Raw genomic sequence first — 23,999 nt, 5'->3', positions numbered from 1 at the left:
AAGTTTGTGGCTTTACTCTTACAACTTTGTAAATAAAGAAGCGGACGAAGCCAGCTCTCTCTCTCTCTCTCTCTTTGCCACTTCGGGGCCACACAAGTTCAGGCTCACGAGCAAGGACGTCCGTGGTCCGTTGTGCAATATTTCAAGAACCGCTGAAGTGGGCTCTTAAAAGAAGATGATAGCGTCAGACCCATTAGATATCCAGGCAGCTGGGGAGCTTGGAGTCCTTGGGAATCAGTGACACAAACACTAGGAAAAATAAGAATGTCTCCAGTGGAGCAAATAGATTTGTAAATCTCTGGCAGCTGAGTGGCTGGAGAAAACATCTTTAATGGAATAAACTAGAAATATTCAGATTAGGCATTGTGAAGCAACACACATATTCGAAGAATTTTTTCCTAAAGAACTAATATATTATTCCTGCTATATATACTATATTGTTGCTGCGCTTACAGTAAAATCAATGAACTGCAACAGATTTTCACCTCTAGGAAAATGAAAAAATTTGATATAGACAACTTTCTACGGGAAAGATCTATGCAACATTTGTGCTTTCATCTTTAACTGTCAAGTATACTGCACAACAAGGTAGGAATCCCATACATGCGTATACATATGCGTGTATCCAATCCCTATGTTTATCACTCATGTAGAGACTCAGGAAGCTAAACATTGATACAAGGGCACTGATGCACCAGGTCCACTCGAGCCAAACCTCGAAATTATCTATAATTGCATCCAGTAATGATGATGTACCCCACAATGTGTGTGTGTGTGTGCAGGTAACAGTTTATAGTAGACGAGATCTTTACAGCCTCGACGAATACCATAGATTTAATGTTTACTAGCATCATTAACGTAAATTTAGTGCTAAATCATGATTATTCAACTAGCATACAATTAGTTACCTTTAGTTATCTACTAAACTTAAAGTGACACGGAAGCAAAGCTCAAAAAAAAGAAATGTGTTCTCGTTGTCGTATAGATTAAATCACTACCGTAATTTAGTTCAAAAAATTTCTTTCGTGGAGTAACAATGTAATTGGTTCATCACAAATTATTTCTTGATAAACATTTCTTTTCATATCCTTACGACCGAACTGTAAACTGCACCCGATTATATAACCACACATCTTTAAAGAGACTTACACAATGATATACCGTACAAGCTTTATAAGATCGCAGATATGTTTAAGATAGTCCCAAGATTTTGTTCAGAGTTCTACAATGTTCTGTGGAAGGGAAGAACATCGGCCAAGGTCGTGAGCGTTGACTTCCAGCAAAGATGTGGAAGGAACAACAGATCCATAAATAGAGACACTGTGTTCCCCTCCGTAACAGTTGAGTCGCCCCGCCCACATTAAGTTTCCAGACCTTGGGATTTTATGTGTGGAACCATCCCTTAGAGGACGAAGTTGGTCGTTTTGGCATTTTGTGCGCGCGTGAGCGTCGCTAGGAGCCAGAAGAAGAAGAGACCTTCAGCACTGGAAGATAAGCCACCCACTTCCTTGTCAAGTGATGCTTGGCTGAACCGGTTGCCGGGATCGCCAACCACAGACCCCAGTCTTGTGACGGAGGCCTGGATGGTTCGAGCGTTTTTGCCAGTAGCAACCAAAGACTTGTTGTAAGAAGGCTGCCGGCTGGGTAGTGAGTAGTAGACGCGGAATGACTTCACAGAAGAGCTGTATGGTTCGTAAACGTAAGCCACATCTGTACAGTTTTTTCTTGGAGGGACAGACGCTGCGAAATATTACAGCCTGGCTGGCACCGAAAGTTTAGCTGTGGAATGTTGGTCATTTATATATAATAGGTATGGCGTCGCAAGTTAAACCGTCAGTGTACATCTAAATGAAATTGCCTATATTTATATAGCTCTACTCATGCTTGCTCTCGATACACCAAAACAATGATCATGCCTGTTCTTCCACACAATAAACCACCCCATTTTCTTATGACACATAGTTTAAAGGCCTGTCTACACGAGCGGGCCTGATCGGCGGGCTTGCCCGTTAACGGGCATATTTGACGGGCAAACGATCAAATTGCCCGAAAGCCTGCCAAGCGAAATAACCGAGCTGGTGCCCGGTAGCTGGAGTTTCTACCCTGCCAGACGAAATATATCGTGAACCCACAGTGGGCCTTCATCCCACGGCATAGTAGCACAGTGAACATTTAACGATGGCAGCCCAGGGTAACTAGTGAGCCAAACAATTTTTTGGTCTAAAGCACTTACTAGTACTTCGATTGACCTTTATCGTAATAATCCATGTTTATGGAATGTGAAGCGGAAATGCTACAAGAACAGACAAACGCATAACAGCAGTAAAGGCTATTGCTGCGGAGATGAGAGAGCATGGTACTTCCGATACGACGGATGACAAAAAAAAAAATAGACACGCTGCGTAACCAATTTCGGCGTGAATGCAAGAAAGTAAAGCATTCACTCATGTAATTTCTGAAGTCGTGTTCCTCACTACTTTGTAGTTCATGAAGTATTGTTGCAGTGCTTCCAAACATACTTCTTTTCTTTAACCAATCTTTACACCATATCCTTTTCTTTTTCTTCTTGAGACACAAAGCTATCATTGGGCACAAAATCTTTTTCTTGATAATGGTAGGCACCATGGTTCTCGTACCGCACTCCACCCGCTACTGGCAACATCGTCGGGCAGGCCCGGCTGTTCATCACTTCGGTCGTGTGGACAACATTCACGGGCAGGCCCGCCAGAACTTGCCCGTTAACGGACAAACCCGCCGATCACGCCCGCTCGTGTAGACAGGCCTTAAGAGTGACGTTCTCTATCTTGCAATCTCGCTTACTAAAAGCATCTTCGACTCATGATACACTGCTCTCCCCCATTTCCCTGGATCCCCCTTGCCCTCCTTTGCTTCAGGCTTGACTCACGGCCATTGATGGAACCGAATAGCAGTTCAAAGCGCCATCATCCCTTGGTTTCAGTAGAGTTGGACAAGTTTCACGAATGTTGTATCTATGGTATTCTTTCAATACTCAAACTTGCAATTTGCTTGCGCGTATTGTGGGCAGGGTCGAGACTGGAACCCACTGGAAACAAATGAAATCTTCGATGGTTTGAAATAGAGTTTGGACGTCAGTGGTAGACTTACATGGAAGTTGACGGGAAGAAATGTTACATTTCTGTTTTCAAGTGATGAAATCTAGTTAAAGTAATTACATTTGCTTAGCAAAAATGTGATATAAAAGTTATAATAAAGAAAGCAATTACTGGATTGTTTAGCTATTACATGCAAAACTAAGTGACTATGTATAATTTAATTGAAGAGATGGAAATTTCTTTGTAGAGTTTTACATTTCATTGTAATGTTAAAGTATTACGGAATGTTATCAATACGTTTACAGTGTTCACGTATAGAGAAGGAGCATAGTGTTCACTAAACTTTGGTAAATATAGATTTATCGTTATTCACTCAAGTTAAAGATAATCTATTGTTAGAACACTTGGTTGAAAGAATTGAAATTGCTTCCCAAATTTATTATATTTGTATATAACTTAATATAACAGTTTGCATTAGAATAAAGACATTTGCTAATAGAGAAAAGCACTATAAATTTAAATACTTTTTCATAAAGTGTCGTTAGTGCATAAAATGTGCTCAAATACAATTAAATGTTCTAAAGTGCAGGTAAAAAAGGGGGTCGAGTGACCACCAGCATCTTATTCATTCAAGTCCTTGTTCAAGAAAGTAATTTTGACATCGTGGAGTTTGATGTTATCCAGTACATCTAAGTCTTGCGTCTTGTCGATGCTACGATTCATAAGTTGTTGGGGAGGGCGACGGTCGAATGGGAAGCCCATGGGTTTGCTGTCTGGGAATTTCTCGTCTAGAATGCCACAGAAGGAGACTGCATAGTTGCAACGTTTGGAAGGACTTTCCTCTGATGTTTTTACCTGCAGGAAGTAGATAAAAGATTACTAGCAAGGAATGGAGAAGACGATGCTCAAATAAAATTTGTCTAATTAAATTCCAAGGTTCAAAGTTTCCATTTTCATGAGATCCTGATGGTATATTTAGTATCAAGATTGATCTATGGGACGAGTATTGATTGATATTTTGTGGAAGTTTTAATTACCCTTGTCAAAATCAGGAATGAATTCGTATAGTGAAACATGTTAATGACTATGCAAGGGTTATTAGAATGAGCCAAGATTTACCAAGAGTTGAAAATATGAGAATTACTTTTTAGAATATCACAGAATAGCGTACCATGACTTAAAAAATTATATGGCAATCTTTTCATTTTGGACCACTGTCAAGGTTGTGGCATATGTAAAAGAAAAAAAAAAAAAAAAAAAAAAAAAAACTAGAAATGGTGGACAATCAACTTGCCTTATCTTTCTCCCAATCTGTGAGCATGAAGAATACTTGGAAGTCCATGCCTGATGGAGTACCCCGGGGCAGGAGCATGTGATGAGGCCATCCACACCCGCATATAGGGTTTCTCTCTTCTGTTCGAATAGATGTTAATTTAAACCTGATAGTTATATTCTAACATTACATCGATTAAGAATATAATTTAGCCATTTTTTCTGGAGTATGAAATGGTATGAAATTTAGATTTAAAGACTTTATATCTTCAGGTATATAATGTAAAGACGTTTAGCACACCGATTGCTTAGATTTTTACAAGGTTTCTTTGTAGAAATTCAGAATTATTTCATTGTACAAGATACAAATCTTTAAAAATTTTGAAGGGACAGTAAGAGTTTCACGCACCAGTTTGTTTGAGCAAGTCTTTGAAGGTATATTCAGGAGGACTTGTGACAGAAGAATCTTTGGACAAACGCACGATGTGGTTTGAGCCAATCTTCACTGAAATTAAGTTTGAAATTCTGAAGTCAAAAATCTAATGTTCATGTAATAGTTTTATACTTCTAGATTAAGTCATAGTTAAACGTTAGGCTTTAAGATTTGGGCAAAGTGTTCATAATTTTTGATGTTATAATTTTAACGTTAGTTATTTCAGTTGGAAGTAGTGTATTGCACCTAGCATTACGAATTAAACTTTTAGTTCAAGAATTTAGTTGTGTAAAGCAAGTCGTTTGGGGAGTATTAGATTATATTCTAGCAATTCAATTAAAGGGTTAGTTTTATTTGATGAAACGCGCTTAGTTAAAACATTAAGAGCTTTGGTGGGGAAATTTTTAGTGAAATAACATTGATTATGAAATAGATGTAAAGTTATGAAAATTGTTTTCAAGGCAAAAATTAATTTGTACCTATTATAATCAGAGGGAAACTTTATAGATTTTAATCGGTAATGCGACAGTTATCGATTGTAGTGATCAGAAATACAAACTACTATTATGGTCATTTGTTAAACAATTTGGTTTATTGTAAACTACGGATAAGCCTTTTCGTATCGCTTCTAGAAGATTGATATTAATTTAAATTAAATGTACATTTTCAAATCAAATGCTGCGAAATTAAGTCCGAATGATAAATTGAATTCTCTAAATCATACAGATGAATGAAACTTACAATTTACTGTAAATTTGTCCATTTCTGCCCATAGAAGACGTTGTTCCATAAAAGTCATTTCCAGTCCTGTTATATTGTGTTTGGGAGCCAAGAAAATCCTGACAGTTACCTGCTTCTCTGTTTGGTTGTTATTGGTGACCTGTAGTACAAAAGATTCATTGTGTAAACTACCAAGGAAACATGGTTTCCTTATAAAACACTATGGAGGCAATTTATGTCTAGAGTAACTTTCGAATCAAAATTTAGGATCTAAATTTCATTTAAGAACAAAACTATTGTTAATAGGTTTTACTACTAATGATATTCTATTGTAGTGAAATTAAGGATTTAGCAAAGTTATTCTTAAAGGAAATGAAATATCTAATGGCATAGAGATGCCATCATGCAAACATTACTCTAGTTTTTTAACGTCAAAATTAAAGTTCATTGTGAAGGCTTTAGTTCGGCAAATTAAAGATTAAGTCAATCTGAACCTTTTACGCAATGGAATCTAGATGTACAATTTAGAGATATCTAGGTAATCATTGTTTAAAATTTCAACTTTTCCAGGTATTTATGTACGAACCTGAAGATGGTATTCGAAGGGTTGGTGGTCCATGTGGGCAAGTTCTAATACCACAGGAACGGGAGAATTGAAGTCTAGTCCTCTACTCATTTCCAATTCACGTTTGGTCCAGCCAGTGACCAAATCTTTGTTATCTTGTCTTAATACATTTACTCTCTCAATGACTATTCCAGGGAATGATAACTGAAAAAATAAAACTAGTATAATATGTCAAAATTTTCAATATTAATCCAATTTATTATCCCTAGACACAAGTATACGTGATCGAGTAATTCTTAGCGAACTTCCAAAGTACTTACGTCCTCGTGGGTATATCGTTCTTGGGTCATTTTGTATTCCTGGAAGATTTCGTCGATGAACTTGTGCCAGCGGTAGAAAACTGGATCCCTCATGGCTGTTGCTGTGTTGCCCATGACTCCCATGTCTTCCTGAAGTATGAAGATTTTATATTTAATATATTTGGGAAATAAATAGATTTCAAGAAGCATCGAAAGTAGCATTTTTAAATTTAGTATAACTATATCGTGTCTAGTTACTTTAAAAAATTTTGCAAGTCTGAAAAAAATGTTCACCTTGTGGGAAAAGTCGGGGTCATGTGCCACAGAGATAAGGACGTGGCCCATGTTATGGAGGTTGCCATAGTAGGGATAATTGATGCTCAGGGTGCGATCTGCTTCTAAAGCGTCGCCCAGGATGTCTATCCCTCGTTTTCCTGTCGTAACGTCATCAGACAGGCTAACGCGTTCACCCTTACGCTGTAAATGGAAAAGTCATTAGTGGAAGAATAAAGAAATAACAATAGAGTTAAATAGCCTTTTTAGATAGACAAAGATTTTATTAAAAGTATGAAACTTACGTTAATCACGTAGCCTTGGTGGATGGCATCAAAGATACGGGAACGCCAGAGTTCCAGGTCAGTGATGTGTATAACTTCATCTCCAAAGTCAGTACGTCGCACGTCCTAGGGAAGACGAAACATTTCAAACTAAAAGATATAGAATTACCCTTAAATATGCGTCACGTTAGATTTAGTAATATTTAAGAATGACTAGTTTGTGTGTACGTGCCTTTAACAAGGTGTTGTCCTGCCGTGTTCCCCAAGCTTGGCCTGAGTTATTGATGGTGAGTTTAGAGAAGTAACCATCAGGGATGGGAACTCTCCAGTTCTCGAGCGGTTCTACACGATTTATCTTCACACTGAGGCGTTCCATATCGTATCTGATGGAAATTTTCCCATTATAATTGTATCGGTATAAGATAGTCATAAGCAATTGACATGACACGTATTGTATATGCATGGCAGTGTTAGTTATGCGAACAATTAATTTTTAATTAATTGAGTAACATTTACCTGGCCAGCATCTGCTGATGCATGTAATAGAATAGTTCACCTTTCCTGTCACGGGTGACGTCCATGGCCAAGGGATATGCCAGGTGCCAATGCCAGTGGTGAGTGTTGATGCCATAGTCTTCCCGCCAGTACGAGACGCGATGTTCGGGTTTTTGTGTAGTGGTGGCAAAGTCTGGCCCGTGTGTTACCTTTAGTGTTTTCTCCTGAAGATGTGGAGATTTACGTTTTCAATTTTTTGTTTCGATATTATTTAGGAATGTAAGATTGGGAAAAATGAGTATAGTTTTACAATGAAAATAGATGAAAGTTTAATAGTGGCAATAATGAGAGATTTTACAATGCTTAAGTACGTTATGTGGTTAATTCAAAATTTTCATTAGCAATTTTTGTTTTTGATCATTGTCAACTTTATAATGTTAAACATTTATACGTTTGTGATTACCTGAGCAAAAGATTGGACATTATCCGACAATGTACGAAAAAAAAATTATGTTTGTGGGGGTACGTAGTACGATCGCAAAATAATTTGAGTTATGTTTCATAGACTGCGTTTAGTTTTAGACGAATATAATTTAGACATCGATAATTTAGTCATTTATGTATATATACATACTAAGTAAATATTAAGTGCTTACATCAGGCGAGATGTTCATAGCCCGAACATACGTTCTCATAAGTTCATTTTCAGGTATAAACTTATCTGGAAATATTTCGAGGAAAGTTGGAAGTTGAACATTTTGTAGTTCCTGTGGAGAGGAATATTTATGTTAAAACATTTTAGTTTAATGTAGAGCAAAAGAAAGTAATGGAAAGTTAGTTAAAAGAGTATGGATGTTTTTATAGCAATTTAAGTTATTGAAGGGTATGAAAATTTAAGTTTGCTATAGGGGAAGTTACTCAATTCAAATTAGTTTCATAAATGAAAAGCATTTCCGATAGTTTAATAGCAAGATAGAAATTTGAAACTTTACGAAGTTATTGAGAGTTTATCTTTTAAGTGTAGTCAAGAAATAGAAAATAGATTCAAGATATGTGAATTCATGAGTTACCTTTTTATTGAAAATTGTAGATGCAAGAGCATAGATATAGACTTCCTCATTAATATTGTCATGTACACTGGCTGCAAACTCCATTAGATCCTCTGCTCCTTTTGTTTCTAAGAAAAAGGTTATTTAGTGTAGGTATTCCAAGAGTAAATTCAAGTTAGTGTAGTAACACGTACTTATCACATCCTTCAATGTATCTTAAATTTGAAAATTAAACGGCAGTATTAAAATCAAATTTAAACAAACTGAAAATGTATCCAAATTGTAATAAAAAAGTTTAAAGTATTCGTTTATGAAAGATGTAAATGTTCGGTCTTTCCACCATTACGATACAAGAGACTTAAGTACTAACTCATGAAGGCATCATAGAGGTCTTTAGCAGCTTGTCTGTGGTGGTCCAAGAAGATGGAGAAGGGAGTCCCACGAGGAACTGAGGTAGCAGTTCCCAGCTGGGCCAGGTCAGTCTCGGGTCGTTTGGGGACATCTATGATGGTTGGTGGCTTTCCAAACCGGGAGGAAGGGGCCTAAGTACACAAAATTTTTAAATTTTACATACGAAAAATGAAATGGGTTTTAGAATAATATCAGTTATTGTCTATTTAATGGAGAATTAAGTTACGTACAGGGGCGCGTCCACCGAAGGAAAAGACGATAGCGCCTTCATCGCGTGGTTTATCGAGTGGTTCTGAAGGTTGTTCGAACAAATACAGTAGTTTACGCTGCAAGTCGCTCATTTTTCTTTTTTCTCAATTTACTGAAGTCGTGGTAGTCTCCTGTGGATGTATAGTTACTATGATGAATGGATTTTAGAGTAAGGCATATGGGTTTGATATTGAATGTATAGTTATATTGTAGAAGTGTAAATATGATTATGTATACATGTGTTCATTGTCCAAAAATGTGGGTTTAATAATGGATGTATATTTATTGTTAAAGTATGAATTATATTTTGTAATTTTCAAGGTATAAGCGAAGGAGATGTGAGCATATCTATCTAAAAGTAAGGGTTATTCCAGATCTTACTGGAATGTTTATGATAAGTGAAGCAAAAGGTAGAGATAGATTTATGAAGTAGAAAATGTTAAAACCAGTTTAGGTAATCGTTGCAAGGTATGGGTTAGAGACGAAGCCAAGAAAAATTTAGAAATTAAGAGTTTTAATAAGGATGTGGATCATCGATAATCTATAGGATTTAAACTACTTAATGGTAAAAGTGCAATCAAATGAGGTAAAATTAATGTAGAAAATGGCTTGATCTTTTATTTTTCCGAAATTAAAGTACAGCAAGGAGATATAGACCCGAAAATTGAATTGCTTTAGCAATTTGTAAGTATTAAATCAAAGTTCCTCAATACTAGGTTTTTGATTAAACCTATAATCAACTAACGTTCAGTAAAATTTGTAAAGGGTTCTTCGTTTGAGTAGAAGACAAGAGTGAAAATTCATCACTGATCACAACGCATTGGTAGATGGTTAGCATACATCTAGATAGGAAAAGGAAAAAATTTATAAGTATTGAGAATAGCCAATCTCATATATACAAATTAATAACCATGCGATGGAAAACACGAGTTTTATTTCAAGATCCATGTATAGAAAACCGAACACAGTAGATTTAACAATACACAGACCAATAATACGTTACCAAAATATAGTTACATTTATAAAGAATCAATATAAACCCAAAAAAATCCAGATCAAAGTTACACAACCTCAAACGAGCAAATTTTTTTTTTTACATTTCTCCCAACAAATCCTAAAAAGAACTTTAAACACAAATCACTAAAAATCAATAACAAAAAAACAAATTTCATAACCTTACATTCCCCTACCATACCTGATTCAGAACGTGGAAGCCACTGAGGCCTGGACGTCTCGCAACCTCTATTTATAAACTGGGTGACCATGACGTCACACATCGTCCGATAATTGGTGGAAAATGTCGTTGGCCGAACTAAGGACAACTGAACACGTGTCTATGAATGGCTATCGTTGAATCTAACATCTAATACCAGCAGCTGATGATCGTTAAAGGCCAAGACATAAGTAAAAAAGCATTTATCACAATACGAGAAGATATTCAGAAAAATTGAATCACAGAAAACGGAATGCGTTACCCATACGAAGAAACTAGAGGCGTACAACAGTAACTACCATTTGCTGATTGGACAAATGGCTGTTGTAACGACAAAACAAAGTAACGTTTTTAGCATTTTAACACAAATCAGCAATATTCTTTTAACAAAAATCAGCAACAATTTTTTTTCTCTGACAAATTTGATTAATTTCGATTTGATTTTGTTACCAGTATCACTCCCGCTTCAATGCAAAGGAAAGTGACACAGTTTGAAAGTATATTCGACATTGCTAAACTTGTTTTGTGCTGTTTGATGAATTATACATACACAGATTATGTTGTTCATTAAGCAGCTAAATGATATATCCTGCTTGATTATGATATATACATGAGAGAAAGAATATAGCAATACTTTTTCTTTGTTATTTTCTTTTTTTCTTTTATATATATACTTAACCGCCGTCTCCCGAGTTAGCAAGGTAGCGCAAAAGAAACAGACGAGGAATGGCCCAACCCACCCACATACACATGTATATATATAAACGCCCACACACAAAAACACATATACATACATATATACTTCAACGTATGCATACATATACATACACAGACATATAAATATATACACATGTACATGGATATAAATCTCAGTTCATTAACATACCTTCGTCATTAAACATATACCGATGTTCATCATTCTCATTATCATTCTTCATTTGCATTACATCCTTCATTATTACCCTATATCTGTGGCTTTACCTTCATCATACTCTTCATTATAACCCTCTATATGTAGCCTTACTCTTATCATACTTCCATAATTGTTCTATACATTTAGCGTGACTAGTATCATACTCTTCATAATCATACCTATTGCTTTACACATTATACTTTTTCTTACTGTATCTTTGACCTGATTTTCACTTTGCTATTCATTATTACTGTATACTTGTGGCTTGAGTTTTATTATACTCTTCATTATTGCAATATACTTGTGGCTTAAGTTTCATTATACTCTACATTATTACAATATACTTGTGGCTTAAGTTTCATTATACTCTTCATTATTACAATGTACTTGTGGCTTAAGTTTCATTATACTCTTCATTATTACAATGTACTTGTGGCTTAAGTTTCATTATACTCTTCATTATTACAATGTACTTGTGGCTTAAGTTTCATTATACTCTTCATTATTACAATTTGCTTATACAAGCTTGTGGCTTAAGTTTCATTATACTCTTCATTATTACAATGTACTTGTGGCTTAAGTTTCATTATACTCTTCATTATTACAATGTACTTGTGGCTTAAGTTTCATTATACTCTTCATTATTACAATGTACTTGTGGCTTAAGTTTCATTATACTCTTCATTATTACAATGTACTGTGGCTTAAGTTTCATTATACTCTTCATTATTACAATGTACTTGTGGCTTAAGTTTCATTATACTCTTCATTATTACAATGTACTTGTGGCTTAAGTTTCATTATACTCTTCATTATTACAATGTACTTGTGGCTTAAGTTTCATTATACTCTTCATTATCACAATATACTTGTGGTTTAAGTTTCATTATACTCTACATTATCACAATATACTTGTGGTTTAAGTTTTATTATACTCTTCATTATCGCAATATACTTGTGGCTTAAGTTTTACCATACTCTACATTATTACGATATACTTATGGTTTAAGTTTTATCATACTCTTCGTTATCGCAATATACTTGTGGTTTAAGTTTTATTATACTCTACATTATCACAATATACTTGTGGTTTAAGTTTTATCATACTCTTCATTATCACAATATACTTGTGGTTTAAGTTTCATTATACTCTTCATTATTACAATGTACTTGTGGCTTAAGTTTCATTATTACTCTTCATTATCACAATATACTTATGGTTTAAGTTTTATCATACTCTTCATTATTGCAATATACTTGTGGCTTAAGTTTCATTATACTCTTCATTATTACAATGTACTTGTGGTTTAAGTTTTATTATACTCTTCATTATTACAATGTACTTGTGGCTTAAGTTTCATTATTACTCTTCATTATTACAATGTACTTGTGGCTTAAGTTTCATTATACTCTTCATTATCGCAATATACTTGTGGCTTAAGTTTCATTATACTCTTCATTATTACAATGTACTTGTGGCTTAAGTTTCATTATACTCTTCATTATCACAATATACTTATGGTTTAAGTTTTATCAACCCTTCATTATTACAATGTACTTGTGGTTTAAGTTTCATTATACTCTACATTATCACAATATACTTGTGGTTTAAGTTTTATCATACTCTTCATTATCACAATATACTTATGGTTTAAGTTTTATCATACTCTTCATTATCGCAATATACTTGTGGCTTAAGTTTTATCATACTCTACATTATCACAATATACTTGTGGCTTAAGTTTCATTATTACTCTTCATTATTACAATGTACTTGTGGCTTAAGTTTCATTATTACTCTTCATTATTACAATGTACTTGTGGTTTAAGTTTCATTATACTCTACATTATCACAATATACTTATGGTTTAAGTTTTATCATACTCTTCATTATCACAATATACTTGTGGTTTAAGTTTTATTATACTCTTCATTATCACAATATACTTGTGGTTTAAGTTTTATCATACTCTTCATTATCGCAATATACTTGTGGCTTAAGTTTCATTATACTCTTCATTATCACAATATACTTGTGGCTTAAGTTTCATTATACTCTTCATTATTGCAATATACTTGTGGCTTAAGTTTCATTATACTCTACATTATCACAATATACTTATGGTTTAAGTTTTATCATACTCTTCATTATTACAATGTACTTGTGGCTTAAGTTTCATTATACTCTACATTATCACAATATACTTATGGTTTAAGTTTTATCATACTCTTCATTATCACAATATACTTGTGGTTTAAGTTTTATCAACCCTTCATTATTACAATGTACTTGTGGCTTAAGTTTCATTATACTCTTCATTATCACAATATACTTGTGGCTTAAGTTTCATTATACTCTACATTATCACAATATACTTGTGGTTTAAGTTTCATTATACTCTACATTATTACAATATACTTGTGGTTGGCACTCTCCAAAACCAAAGAAGGTTGGTTAGCACCCTCCAACACCACCGGAGGCTGACCAGCACCCTCCACCACCACCACCGGAGGTCTCCAACAATGGAGACCCACGAAATATTGTTATTATTCTCCTTCCCTCAGCATAAACAAACTGTGAGGGGGAAAGTTCCAAGAACTCCACGGGGGAGTTTCTCCCCTGGGGAGCAGCCATGGCTGTGGGGAGTAAAAACATAATTCCACCGGTGAAGGAGGAGGGAGGAAGAGCAAGAGGATCGCGCTATATCACATATACGACGAAGGATTCCTCCCATCATCCCTCCCCTCCCTCGACGGAGCCATCGTGCCCCACGAAGGGGACCTCCTGAGATATCAGATCGCTCGAACGGCGACCAAACCCCCGCCAACACCCGGGTAAGGAGGCGATGTTGTTGATGGACCATTGTGATCAGTGGTCTCCTGGATGTCTGTGGCTGTGTGGCCTCAGTGGCGTGCAAAGACCATACGTGTGTCTATGGTTTTGAAGAGAGAAGAGACCTCCATCTTATCCTTTAGTCTCTTCGGCAAGGCTCCCCCCCCTCACCCCCACCTTCTTCTGTGCCACCCGGAGAAATCGTGTTCAGGATGAAGCCAGACGAAGAACAGTATCGTCATATCGTGCGTCTTCCATCATCCCCACCATCATCACCATCATCACCATCATCATCACCATCATCACCATCACCGTCACCATCACCATCATGACTATCACCAGCGTTTTCCCTCAGCGGTTTCCCCGCGGCAATGCTTCAGGAGGCAAATCCTTAATATCGCTTTCCAATACCAATTATTAGGGAGTTCGAACCTCCATCACTCCCGCCAACACCCACTCCTCCTCCTCCTCCTCTCTTCCTCCTCCTGCCACACCGGACGGCTGCCGAAGATCGATTAGTCCCTGTGATGACGTCTGCCGAAGATCGATTAAGTCTCCGTATTGACGTTGCCGAAGATCGACTCTTCTCCGTGTTAAGGTTGCCGGAGATGGATCACTCTCTGGTGCTGACGTTGCCCATTGCCGGAGATCGATTGGTCTCCGTGTTAAGGTTGCTGGAGATCGATTAGTCGATTTATCACACACACACATACGCAAACACACACGCATAAACACAAACACACACACACACACACACGCACAAAAGCGCACCCACGCACACGAGTGGAGACACGGTACATATACCCTAAACTTAAGAGATGGGGCGACCCGAATGTAAGAGACTCCCCCGTAACATAAAGATAGTAACCACAAAGGACTCACATCTTACCCTTTCATATGTCAAACGAAAAGGATTCTTTTCATTCCTTTTGCTTTCAGTGCGGCCTGCTTCTATTTTCGTATCTGCACAGAGAACACGGGAGAGTCTTAGAGAGTATTGGAGACTATCATCTTTCCTGTCCATATTCTCGTTGTTGCTCGACTTATTGTTATAGTTGTAGTTTGTTCCTGTGGCTTGTTCTTATTACTCTTGTCTCTTTCAGCCTTTTCCTCTCCTTTCCTTTTCCTCCAACCCTCTCGCATCGGTCGCTCTAACTTCCCAAACTCCCATCAAAGTTCGCGGGTTAATACCGAGTCGAACCCACGAGCCAGATAGTCTCATGGCAGCCACCATAAGCGCCGGAACAACCCGGCTTCGAGGACGAAGAAGACATGACAAAGGCTGATGAACCAAAATCAAGACGAATGTAGGATCGATGATGAGCTTCATTTCGGTCAAAGGAGATTATACAGCAAACCAAAGTCGTCGTCCTTATTACCTTTCTTTATTAAGGAATTGGAGTTTAGTATCTCTGGTCGATTAAGGGATCATAACCTACTCCAACGACAAGGCTTTTGTTATGAACACTGGAGCAGCAGTTCACACGAAGACACAAGGAGCAAAGTTATCTGGCATCTCCTCCGCCCAGCTGTCCTTTCCAATCGCAGTTCACATCCTTTCCAAGGGCAGTTCACGATTTGTATTGCCACTTTTCCATCTCAACAGCTGTAAGAAAAGGAAGGCCTAAAAAAGGAAGAACCATGCCTATGAAAGCCGAGGTAGCGATAATTTCCCACGCCTCTAAAACCAGAAATTGATAAGAGATTTTCCACGCCTCTAAAACCAGACGTGGTTAGGGATAGAGACTTCCCACGCCTTGGAAACCAGAAATTGAGGGAAAGACTTTCCACGCCTCTGAAAGCACAGACAGACAGGGATAGAACTTTTCGTGGCCTCTGAATCTAGGGGCAGAGAGAGAGTGACATCATCTACGCCCTAAGAAAAAAAAAGGGATCGAAAAAAGTAAATATTTCCCACGCCTCTAAAATCAAAATCAGAAAGAAATGGATTTTTTTTTCAGATTATGTTTCTCTTTGGGATCATTGGGATTGTAGAGATGATACAGATGAATTATAAGGATTTTTATGATGATTCAAGTTTTTCTTTTATTGTCCATTAGGCAGTCTGGCAAAATCTTATTGTAGAGAGGCGTAGATACGCGAGTTGTGGGTGCGCGTAGGTAGGTACGTGAGTTATAGGTATTCGTAGGTAGGAAAGATGTAGGTATCCGTAGGTAGGTAAGTTGTAGGGATTCGTCGGATGGTAAGTTGTAGGTATTCGTAGTTATGAAAGTTGCGGGTACTCGTAGGTAAGTAAGTTGCAGGTACTTGTAGGTAAGTAAGTTGCAGGTACTCGTACGTAGGTAAGCTGCAGGTACTCGTCAGTAGGTACTAGTAAGAGAGTAAGCTGTAAGTAGTACCCGTATGTGAGAAAACTTCGTTTCATGGTTGTGAGGCCAGCCGAGGTGGAGGGAAACTCCCTTTATTAAGTTATATATTTCACTTCTAGACGTAGTGGTGGACCCGTACACAACATCACGTCCGTCCTCTAAATCACACACGTAGTGGAGGAACGTTCAAGGCCATTGGGCACCAGAAGGAGAGAGAGAGGGAAGAAATATAGGTCTCCCAGTGTGTCTGGGTGGATATCTCTCACGGCTACTTGACAAGTAGGGAGTGTAAGAAACTACGGTACATAGGGTACTTAAGAGATATACTTTTATTTTTGTAAAGTGTGTTTCAGATTTTTGAGAGTTCTTCCTTCAGCTCAAGTGTATATCTGTGGAGGGGTTCTCTCGCCTCATCCTCGTGTTGTGGCCACGTCTCGTCCTCTTCCCCTTCCTCCCACAACGTGATCCTCGAGTTGATGTATTCACTTGAATAAACATGTGTGTGTGTCTGTCTGTCTCTCTCTCTCTCTGGTTGTCTGTCTGGTGCCTTGTCTCCTCTCTCTCTCTCTCTCTCTCTCTCTCTCTCTCTCTCTCTCTCTCTCTCTCTCTCTCTCTCGTCCACACACACATACACACCCACACATCCAGACCATCCGCCCCTGATCTCCTCCCTTCGTCAGTGTCCGTGATGGCGCAGCTTCAGACGTCGATGCTCTCCGCTGGACGACCCCGCGAGGCTTCTGAAGCACCCGTCGTCAGGACAACTAAAGCAGTGTTGATGAACCCTCCTCTCTCTCTCTCTCTCTCTCTCTCTCTCTCTCTCTCTCTCTCTCTCTCTCTCTCTCTCTCTCTCTCTCTCTCTCTCTCCTCTCTAAAACAGCCCCTCCCCCCCAGCCACCACCTCCCTTACCCTTCAGTAACTGTGATCTCGACTGCCAGTAATGGTCTCCTTCCCCTCCTTACGATCTAGCTTCTGTGTCAAGCACTCATGCATCTTCTCTGACTGTCTGACAGTTTCCTTCCTCTTTACTGACCGTCGTAAACTCGACCGTCTCTGATGATTGCCCCCCCCCCTCTCTCCCCCAGCATTTAACGTGTGTCTGTGTGTGTGTGTCTGTTAGTCTCTCTCTCTCTCTCTCTCTCTCTCTCTCTCTCTCTCTCTCTCTCTCTCTCTCTCTCTCTCTCTAACTGCGATGTTGACAGTCGTTGTTAATCCTCATACAGTCTAACATAAATGGCCAACAGTCTCGAGCCTTTTTTTTTTTGTGTGTGTGAATATTTCTTACTCTCTTCTTCTTGTCTCTAAAGCGTTTATCAATATTTTTTTTCCCTCTCATTTCAACTCCGTATCTCCCTCTCTAACTGTACCTTTATTCTTTAACAGTCTGGCCTTTGTATGGTTTTGTCTGACACCAGTACCTGTGTATGTACTACAATCATTTATTCTTATGGTCATCTTTAAACGTCAGACAGTCACAACAGATATGGACTGTCATGCACTGAACGAAGTACCTTATCATGCATCTCTGCATGACGTACCTGGGTATTCATGTACATTCTTCTCTCTGTGTTTACCAATCTGTAAAACGCATTTACAAACCCAATTTTGTCTCTTTGTCTGTTGGTTTGACCATTGCTCCAACTACCTGTTCCTCTACGATGAGATATAATCTCCCTCACATACATATCACTCCTTCCTTTGAGCTCGTGTTCCTTCTATCCGTTTGTAGGTTCCTGATGATCCTGTGCTGAGAACAATGTCCTTATGCTTTTAGTTCCTTTTTTTTTAAATCTCATCCACCTTAAGTATGCGCTTCCTTATGTGGTGGACCTCCTCTTCCTATTCCTCCTCCTCCTCTCATTCTTCGACCTGATTGTCCACCCTCTCCTTCCCTCCTTCCCTCCTCTCGTGAGTTCCGCCACAGCAGAGGGCAAAGGCAGGAAGGAAGGTAAGGTAAGGGATGAAGGGAGACACAGTTGCCACAAGACCCGCGTCGTCTTTACCAAACTTCCCCGCAGTTTCATAACAAGATTACCGGACGCCCACATCTGACCTTTACGATGGTCGAGTCAACACCATCGGACTCGAGGGGTCACACTCTCTCTCTCTCTCTCTCTCTCTCTCTCTCTCTCTCTCTCTCTCTCTCTCTCTCTCTCTCGAGGTCCATCATGTATTTATCTACCAGTCTGTCTTTCTATCTGTTTGTCTGTCTGTCTGTCTGTCTGTCTGCCTGTCTATCTATCTATCATGCTGGAGGCTTCTCTATCTACCTATTTATCTATCTAGCTAGCTACCTATCTATCTATCTTCTTATATGATCATCTATCTATCTATCAATCTGTCTATGTATGCATGTATCTATCTTTTTTTTTTTTTTTTTGGCTTTGTCGCTGTCTCCCGCGTTTGCGAGGTAGCGCAAGGAAACAGACGAAAGAAATGGCCCAACCCACCCCCATACACATGTATATACATACGTCCACACACGCAAATATACATACCTACACAGCTTTCCATGGTTTACCCCAGACGCTTCACATGCCTTGATTCAATCCACTGACAGCACGTCAACCCCGGTATACCACATCGCTCCAATTCACTCTATTCCTTGCCCTCCTTTCACCCTCCTGCATGTTCAGGCCCCGATCACACAAAATCTTTGTCACTCCATCTTTCCACCTCCAATTTGGTCTCCCTCTTCTCCTCGTTCCCTCCACCTCCGACACATATATTCTCTTGGTCAATCTTTCCTCACTCATTCTCTCCATGTGCCCGAACCATTTCAAAACACCCTCTTCTGCTCTCTCAACCACGCTCTTTTTATTTCCACACATCTCTCTTACCCTTACGTTACTTACACGGTCAAACCACCTCACACCACATATTGTCCTCAAACATCTCATTTCCAGCACATCCATCCTCCTGAGCACAACTCTATCCATAGCCCACGCCTCGCAACCATACAACATTGTTGGAACCACTATTCCTTCAAACATACCCATTTTTGCTTTCCGAGATAATGTTCTCGACTTCCACACATTCTTCAAGGCTCCCAGAATTTTCGCCCCCTCCCCCACCCTATGATCCACTTCCGCTTCCATGGTTCCATCCGCTGCCAGATCCACTCCCAGATATCTAAAACACTTCACTTCCTCCAGTTTTTCTCCATTCAAACTCACCTCCCAATTGATTTGACCCTCAACCCTACTGTACCTAATAACCTTGCTCTTATTCACATTTACTCTTAACTTTCTTCTTTCACACACTTTACCAAACTCAGTCACCAGCTTCTACAGTTTCTCACATGAATCTCATGTATCTATCTATCCACTATTATTCTTCATACATATTCGCCATTTCCCGAGTTAGCGAGGTAGCGTTAAGAACAGAGGACTGAGCCTTAGAGGGACCTTTTAAAATAAGAGAGAGATAGAGATGAAACCTAAGAAAATAAACAAGATACAAACTGACCCAATAATCCAGCTCTTATCACAAACGAGAGTGAAAAATTGAAGATGATTCGATATCTAAATCACTATCACAAGAATGCCAATGATCAATACATTCCGTTCTGTCTACCTAAGAGGGGAAAATGAAACACTACTGCTGTCGTGTATGGTCACCACCAGAGCAAGTAAGAGAAGATCAAGATTCATTTCAACAGCGAAGTTGAGAGACTTGGCGTCTGTAGACCAACGTGAAGAAGTTGAGGGAAGGAATTCGAACTCTGCTCTTCAAGGAAGGAGAAGGGAAAAAGATTCCTGATAATCTACCAGCTAAACTAGAGGTTACTAGAATAACTAACATCCTGGGCTTAAAAGTCCTCTCACCGAGGAGGAAAATGGAGGAATTAATTTTACGATAATACGTTGTTATACTGCAAAGATGAATATACGAAAAAAAAATGACATTTATAAGAATCCAGCGAGAGACATGGAGAGAGACTCGTTCAATATACAACTAAGTGAAATAAAAGAAAGAAAAGAATGGTTGGAAGGATTGCAGAAACATTTAATAGAATCCCAGATGGATGGGTCGAGAAAAAAAAGGGAACAGTTTTGAACCCAGAATTGGCTCTTGTGTTGTCTATGTGGAGGAGGCAGAAGATAAACAGTCAAAATGTTGCAGTTAAGGGTTTATGCTACATCTCGACCTATTGACAGCATGAGTCTTATGTACACTCTCTCTCTCTCTCTCTCTCTCTCCGCCCACCTCGCCAGCCAACAACCCCCCTTCCCCCCACTCCGGTGACGGATTAAGCCACCCTACCAACACAAGGACTTCCACACTATCCCCCGCCCACCCTGATCCACCCCCATCCTTGCACGACCAGATCAGTCAACCCTTCTTTGTCCAAACCTCATTTTCTTCGGTTGTGTCGACGAGGTCCCGTGACCTAATTTTTTCTTTTTTTCTTTTTCTTTTTTTTTCTTGGGGGGTGGTTCTGTTTGCCAGGGAATGTACGATTCTGATGGTAAACAATTATCAGCCAGCTGAAGCAACGGTAGAGTTTGTTTGTTCGGTACAACACCGCTTTGTTTGCAAGACTTATCTCTCTCTCTCTCTCTCTCTCTCTCTCTCTCTCTCTCTCTCTCTCTCTCTCTCTCTCTCTCTCTCTCTCTCCAGTTCCCGGCAGATATGTTTGTTCTTTGTTCACTTTTCATATGACCCTTTCAGTGACGATGTTTTCTATTTATTCCCTCAATATCTATTTTTTTTTCGTCTTCTTTTGTTTTGATTGGCTAAGGTGGATGACTCCTTTGTAATGTTACTCTAGTTTGTGATCATATGATTGTCATTATTGTTTTCATACTGATTATAATCGATTATCCCTTCGCTTTATGTGGTTTTAGAACCTCTTGCCTTTCTTAAAGGTGTTCTTTCTCAGCGTTTCGTCCTTTGATTTCCTATGGGATCAATACAGACATCAGCCTTTATGTGATCAATACAGACATCAGTCTTTATGTGATCCATACAGACATCAGTCTTTATGTGATCAATGTAGACATCAGCCTTTATGCGATCAATACAGACATCAGTCTTTGCGTGATCCATGCAGACATCAGTCTTTATGTGATCAATACAGACATCAGTCTTTGCGTGATCAGTACTGGCATCAGTCCTTATGGGACTAATGCTGACGGTCAGTCTTTCTGAGAACAATACTGACCCAATCGTTATATGATCAGTATTCATATTAGCTTTTATGGGATTAATAGTGATATCCATTCTTATGGGATCACTCTTCGTGGGATCAATACTAACATCACTATGCTCAACTTCTGCCATATGATTGGTTTTCCCAACTGTATTGTTGCTTGCCTTCCCTTAATAATGTTCTCGGTATTAACCTCCTTCACTGCCTCCTCCCACACATCCCTCCTTCACCGCTACCTCCCACACATCCCTCCTTCACTGCTACCTCCCTCACATCCCTCCCTCATTGCTACCTCCCACACATCTCTTCATCACTGCCTCCTCCCACACATCCCTCCTTCACTGCTACCTCCCACACATCCCTCCTTCACTGCTGTCTCCCACACATCCCTCCTTCACTGCCTCCTCCCTCACATCCCTCCTTCCTTTTTAACCACCTCCCTCGCTACCTTCCTCCCTCGTCACCCTCCCTTACGATCCTTGGCCTGACGATCCACCTCCCTTCACACCAGTTCCCGTACAACCCCTCCACTTGGGAGCCCACCCCACCTCTCACAGCTTCTCCCTCATCATCGCCTGGCCTCTCTCTCTCTCTCTCTCTCTCTCTCTCTCTCTCTCTCTCTCTCTCTCTCTCTCTCTCTCTCTCTCTCACCGCTGCCCGACTGCTCTCCTCAGTATCCTAAAACAAAAGGACATTCCACCGTCAACACCAACAAATGTGACATCTTCCCCACGTCCGTTGGCCTGCCTTTACACTCTCTCTCTCTCTCTCTCTCTCTCTCTCTCTCTCTCTCTCTCTCTCTCTCTCTCTCTCTCCAGTAAAGGGCTAACAGGCCACACGGGAGGTCTGAGGGGTCTTCGGCAGAGTCAGTGGTTCACTTGGAGTCCTCATTCTGCTGTTTACTTTAACCTCACTTTTTTTTCCTTCATTTCTAGTGGTCTTGTTTTTTCTATGCTCTATTTTCTTTGTCTTTTTTTTTTTGGCTTGATTTTTAGCTATTGCGTGTGTGTTCATTTTTCCAGTGTTCATTTTGCTTTTGCTTCTCCACTTCTCTTTTGCATTACTGTTTCTCTTTTCTTTCTGCTTTTGAAATATGTGTTATTAACCCCTTCTCCATTTTTTGTCCATTCAATTGATGCTTTTGCATTAGCTTTTAGTTTGTTTTTGTTCTCCCTATTTTCTGTTCGTTTTACCTCATCATCATACGCTTCGTCTCACTCTCCCACATTTCGTATCTCCTATTTTCCCCTCTGATCGCCTTTGTGTCCTTAGCACATCGCTGTCGACAAAGCTTTTGGTCACCCTAAGTCTGGAAGGGAGAGTTTGAAGTAGGTGAGGAGGAGGAGGAGGAAGGAAGAACAGAAAAAAAAACGACATTTAAATGGAGAGCTAAGATGAGTCTCCACGCAGTCGATAGGACCTTGAGTGGAAGTAGGTCTTCTCCCTGTGTTCTGCCATCATCATCGCCCCCCAGAGCCCCTAAGTCTCCTTGTGACAGTACAAAGTGTCCTAGTCATCTTCAGGTCTCATTCCAGCACCTCCTCAGGGTCCACAGGAGTTCCAGGAGGTCTTGAAATTCCCCAGTGTTGTCTAAAGTTTTCTGATGCGGCTGAAGATCTTCTTATAAAAGAAAATTGAGAGAGAGAGAGAAAGAAAAAATTTGCTGGAACCTTTATTTACTTCAATGTGTTATAAAATTTTCTTTTCCCTGTAAAGCTTCAAGGTTCTTTGGAATTGTATACAATTTCTATAGATCATATAACATTCCTATAGATTCTCTGAGACTGAAGACTAATCGTTAAGGCTCTTCACAACATCTTATATCTACCCTAAGAAGCTCTGTGAAGATGAATGTGCCCCATGTTTAGCCGCCGAAAACCTTACCACTATCTCGTGGAACCCGAAACTTCCCAAGAATGTTATCAGAAGCATTCTTCAGCCTTTGTTAACCGTCCAATAATCTACAGTGGCTTCACAAAATGCCCCCTCTTCCCTCATGAAGCTCTACCCGGGACCTAGCCAATTATATGTGATTCCCTCCTACGTATCCCTGATGGATATGATGTCCTACGGTCTACGTAGGAACGGTAGGATCCTACCTGGAAGAGCCATTCGCCTGGGAAGAGTTCCATTCATCCTAGACTTTCCTTCATGGTGTGAAGCTGTTACAAGAGATGAAAGGTTTGTTTTCATGCCACTGAGGAAGAAATCCTTGAGATTTACCGGTCTGAAAAGTTAGTTAAACTTGATAAAGTTTGTTGAGAGATGTGTACTACAGCTTTCCAGGACAAATTAAGCGTCCATCTGCTTCCATGAGTGGCTTTCCAGTTCACAGGTCTTCCGTGAACTACTTGCGGGTGGTTGAGGCTGAGGGATGCGAGAGTTTACTTGATCTACTAAAAAAATATTAAAAAAAAAAAGTGTTCTGGC

The 23,999-nt window shown here is 39.2% G+C and overlaps 1 protein-coding gene across 1 annotated transcript; it reads right to left on the bottom strand.

Annotated features, from left to right (window-relative positions):
- Positions 1-3,496: 3,496 nt before the first annotated feature.
- Positions 3,497-9,282, bottom strand: LOC139753332 (phenoloxidase 1-like). The gene is made up of 14 exons (XM_071669678.1): positions 9,106-9,282; positions 8,835-9,006; positions 8,486-8,592; positions 8,072-8,182; positions 7,437-7,639; positions 7,153-7,303; positions 6,942-7,046; positions 6,658-6,840; positions 6,385-6,513; positions 6,086-6,268; positions 5,521-5,659; positions 4,756-4,851; positions 4,369-4,487; positions 3,497-3,929 (listed from the first exon to the last, which is right to left on the bottom strand). Exons 1-14 carry the CDS (start codon positions 9,214-9,216, stop codon positions 3,696-3,698), a joined length of 2,043 nt encoding a protein of 680 aa, XP_071525779.1. The 5' UTR covers positions 9,217-9,282; the 3' UTR covers positions 3,497-3,695.
- Positions 9,283-23,999: the final 14,717 nt, after the last annotated feature.

The sequence above is a fragment of the Panulirus ornatus genome, chromosome 14 (assembly GCF_036320965.1).
Source record: "Panulirus ornatus isolate Po-2019 chromosome 14, ASM3632096v1, whole genome shotgun sequence".
NCBI classification, from domain to species: Eukaryota; Metazoa; Arthropoda; class Malacostraca; order Decapoda; family Palinuridae; genus Panulirus; species Panulirus ornatus.
The sequence above is the reverse complement of the archived record's forward strand: the minus strand, read 5'-3'. Positions and strand labels throughout refer to the sequence as shown.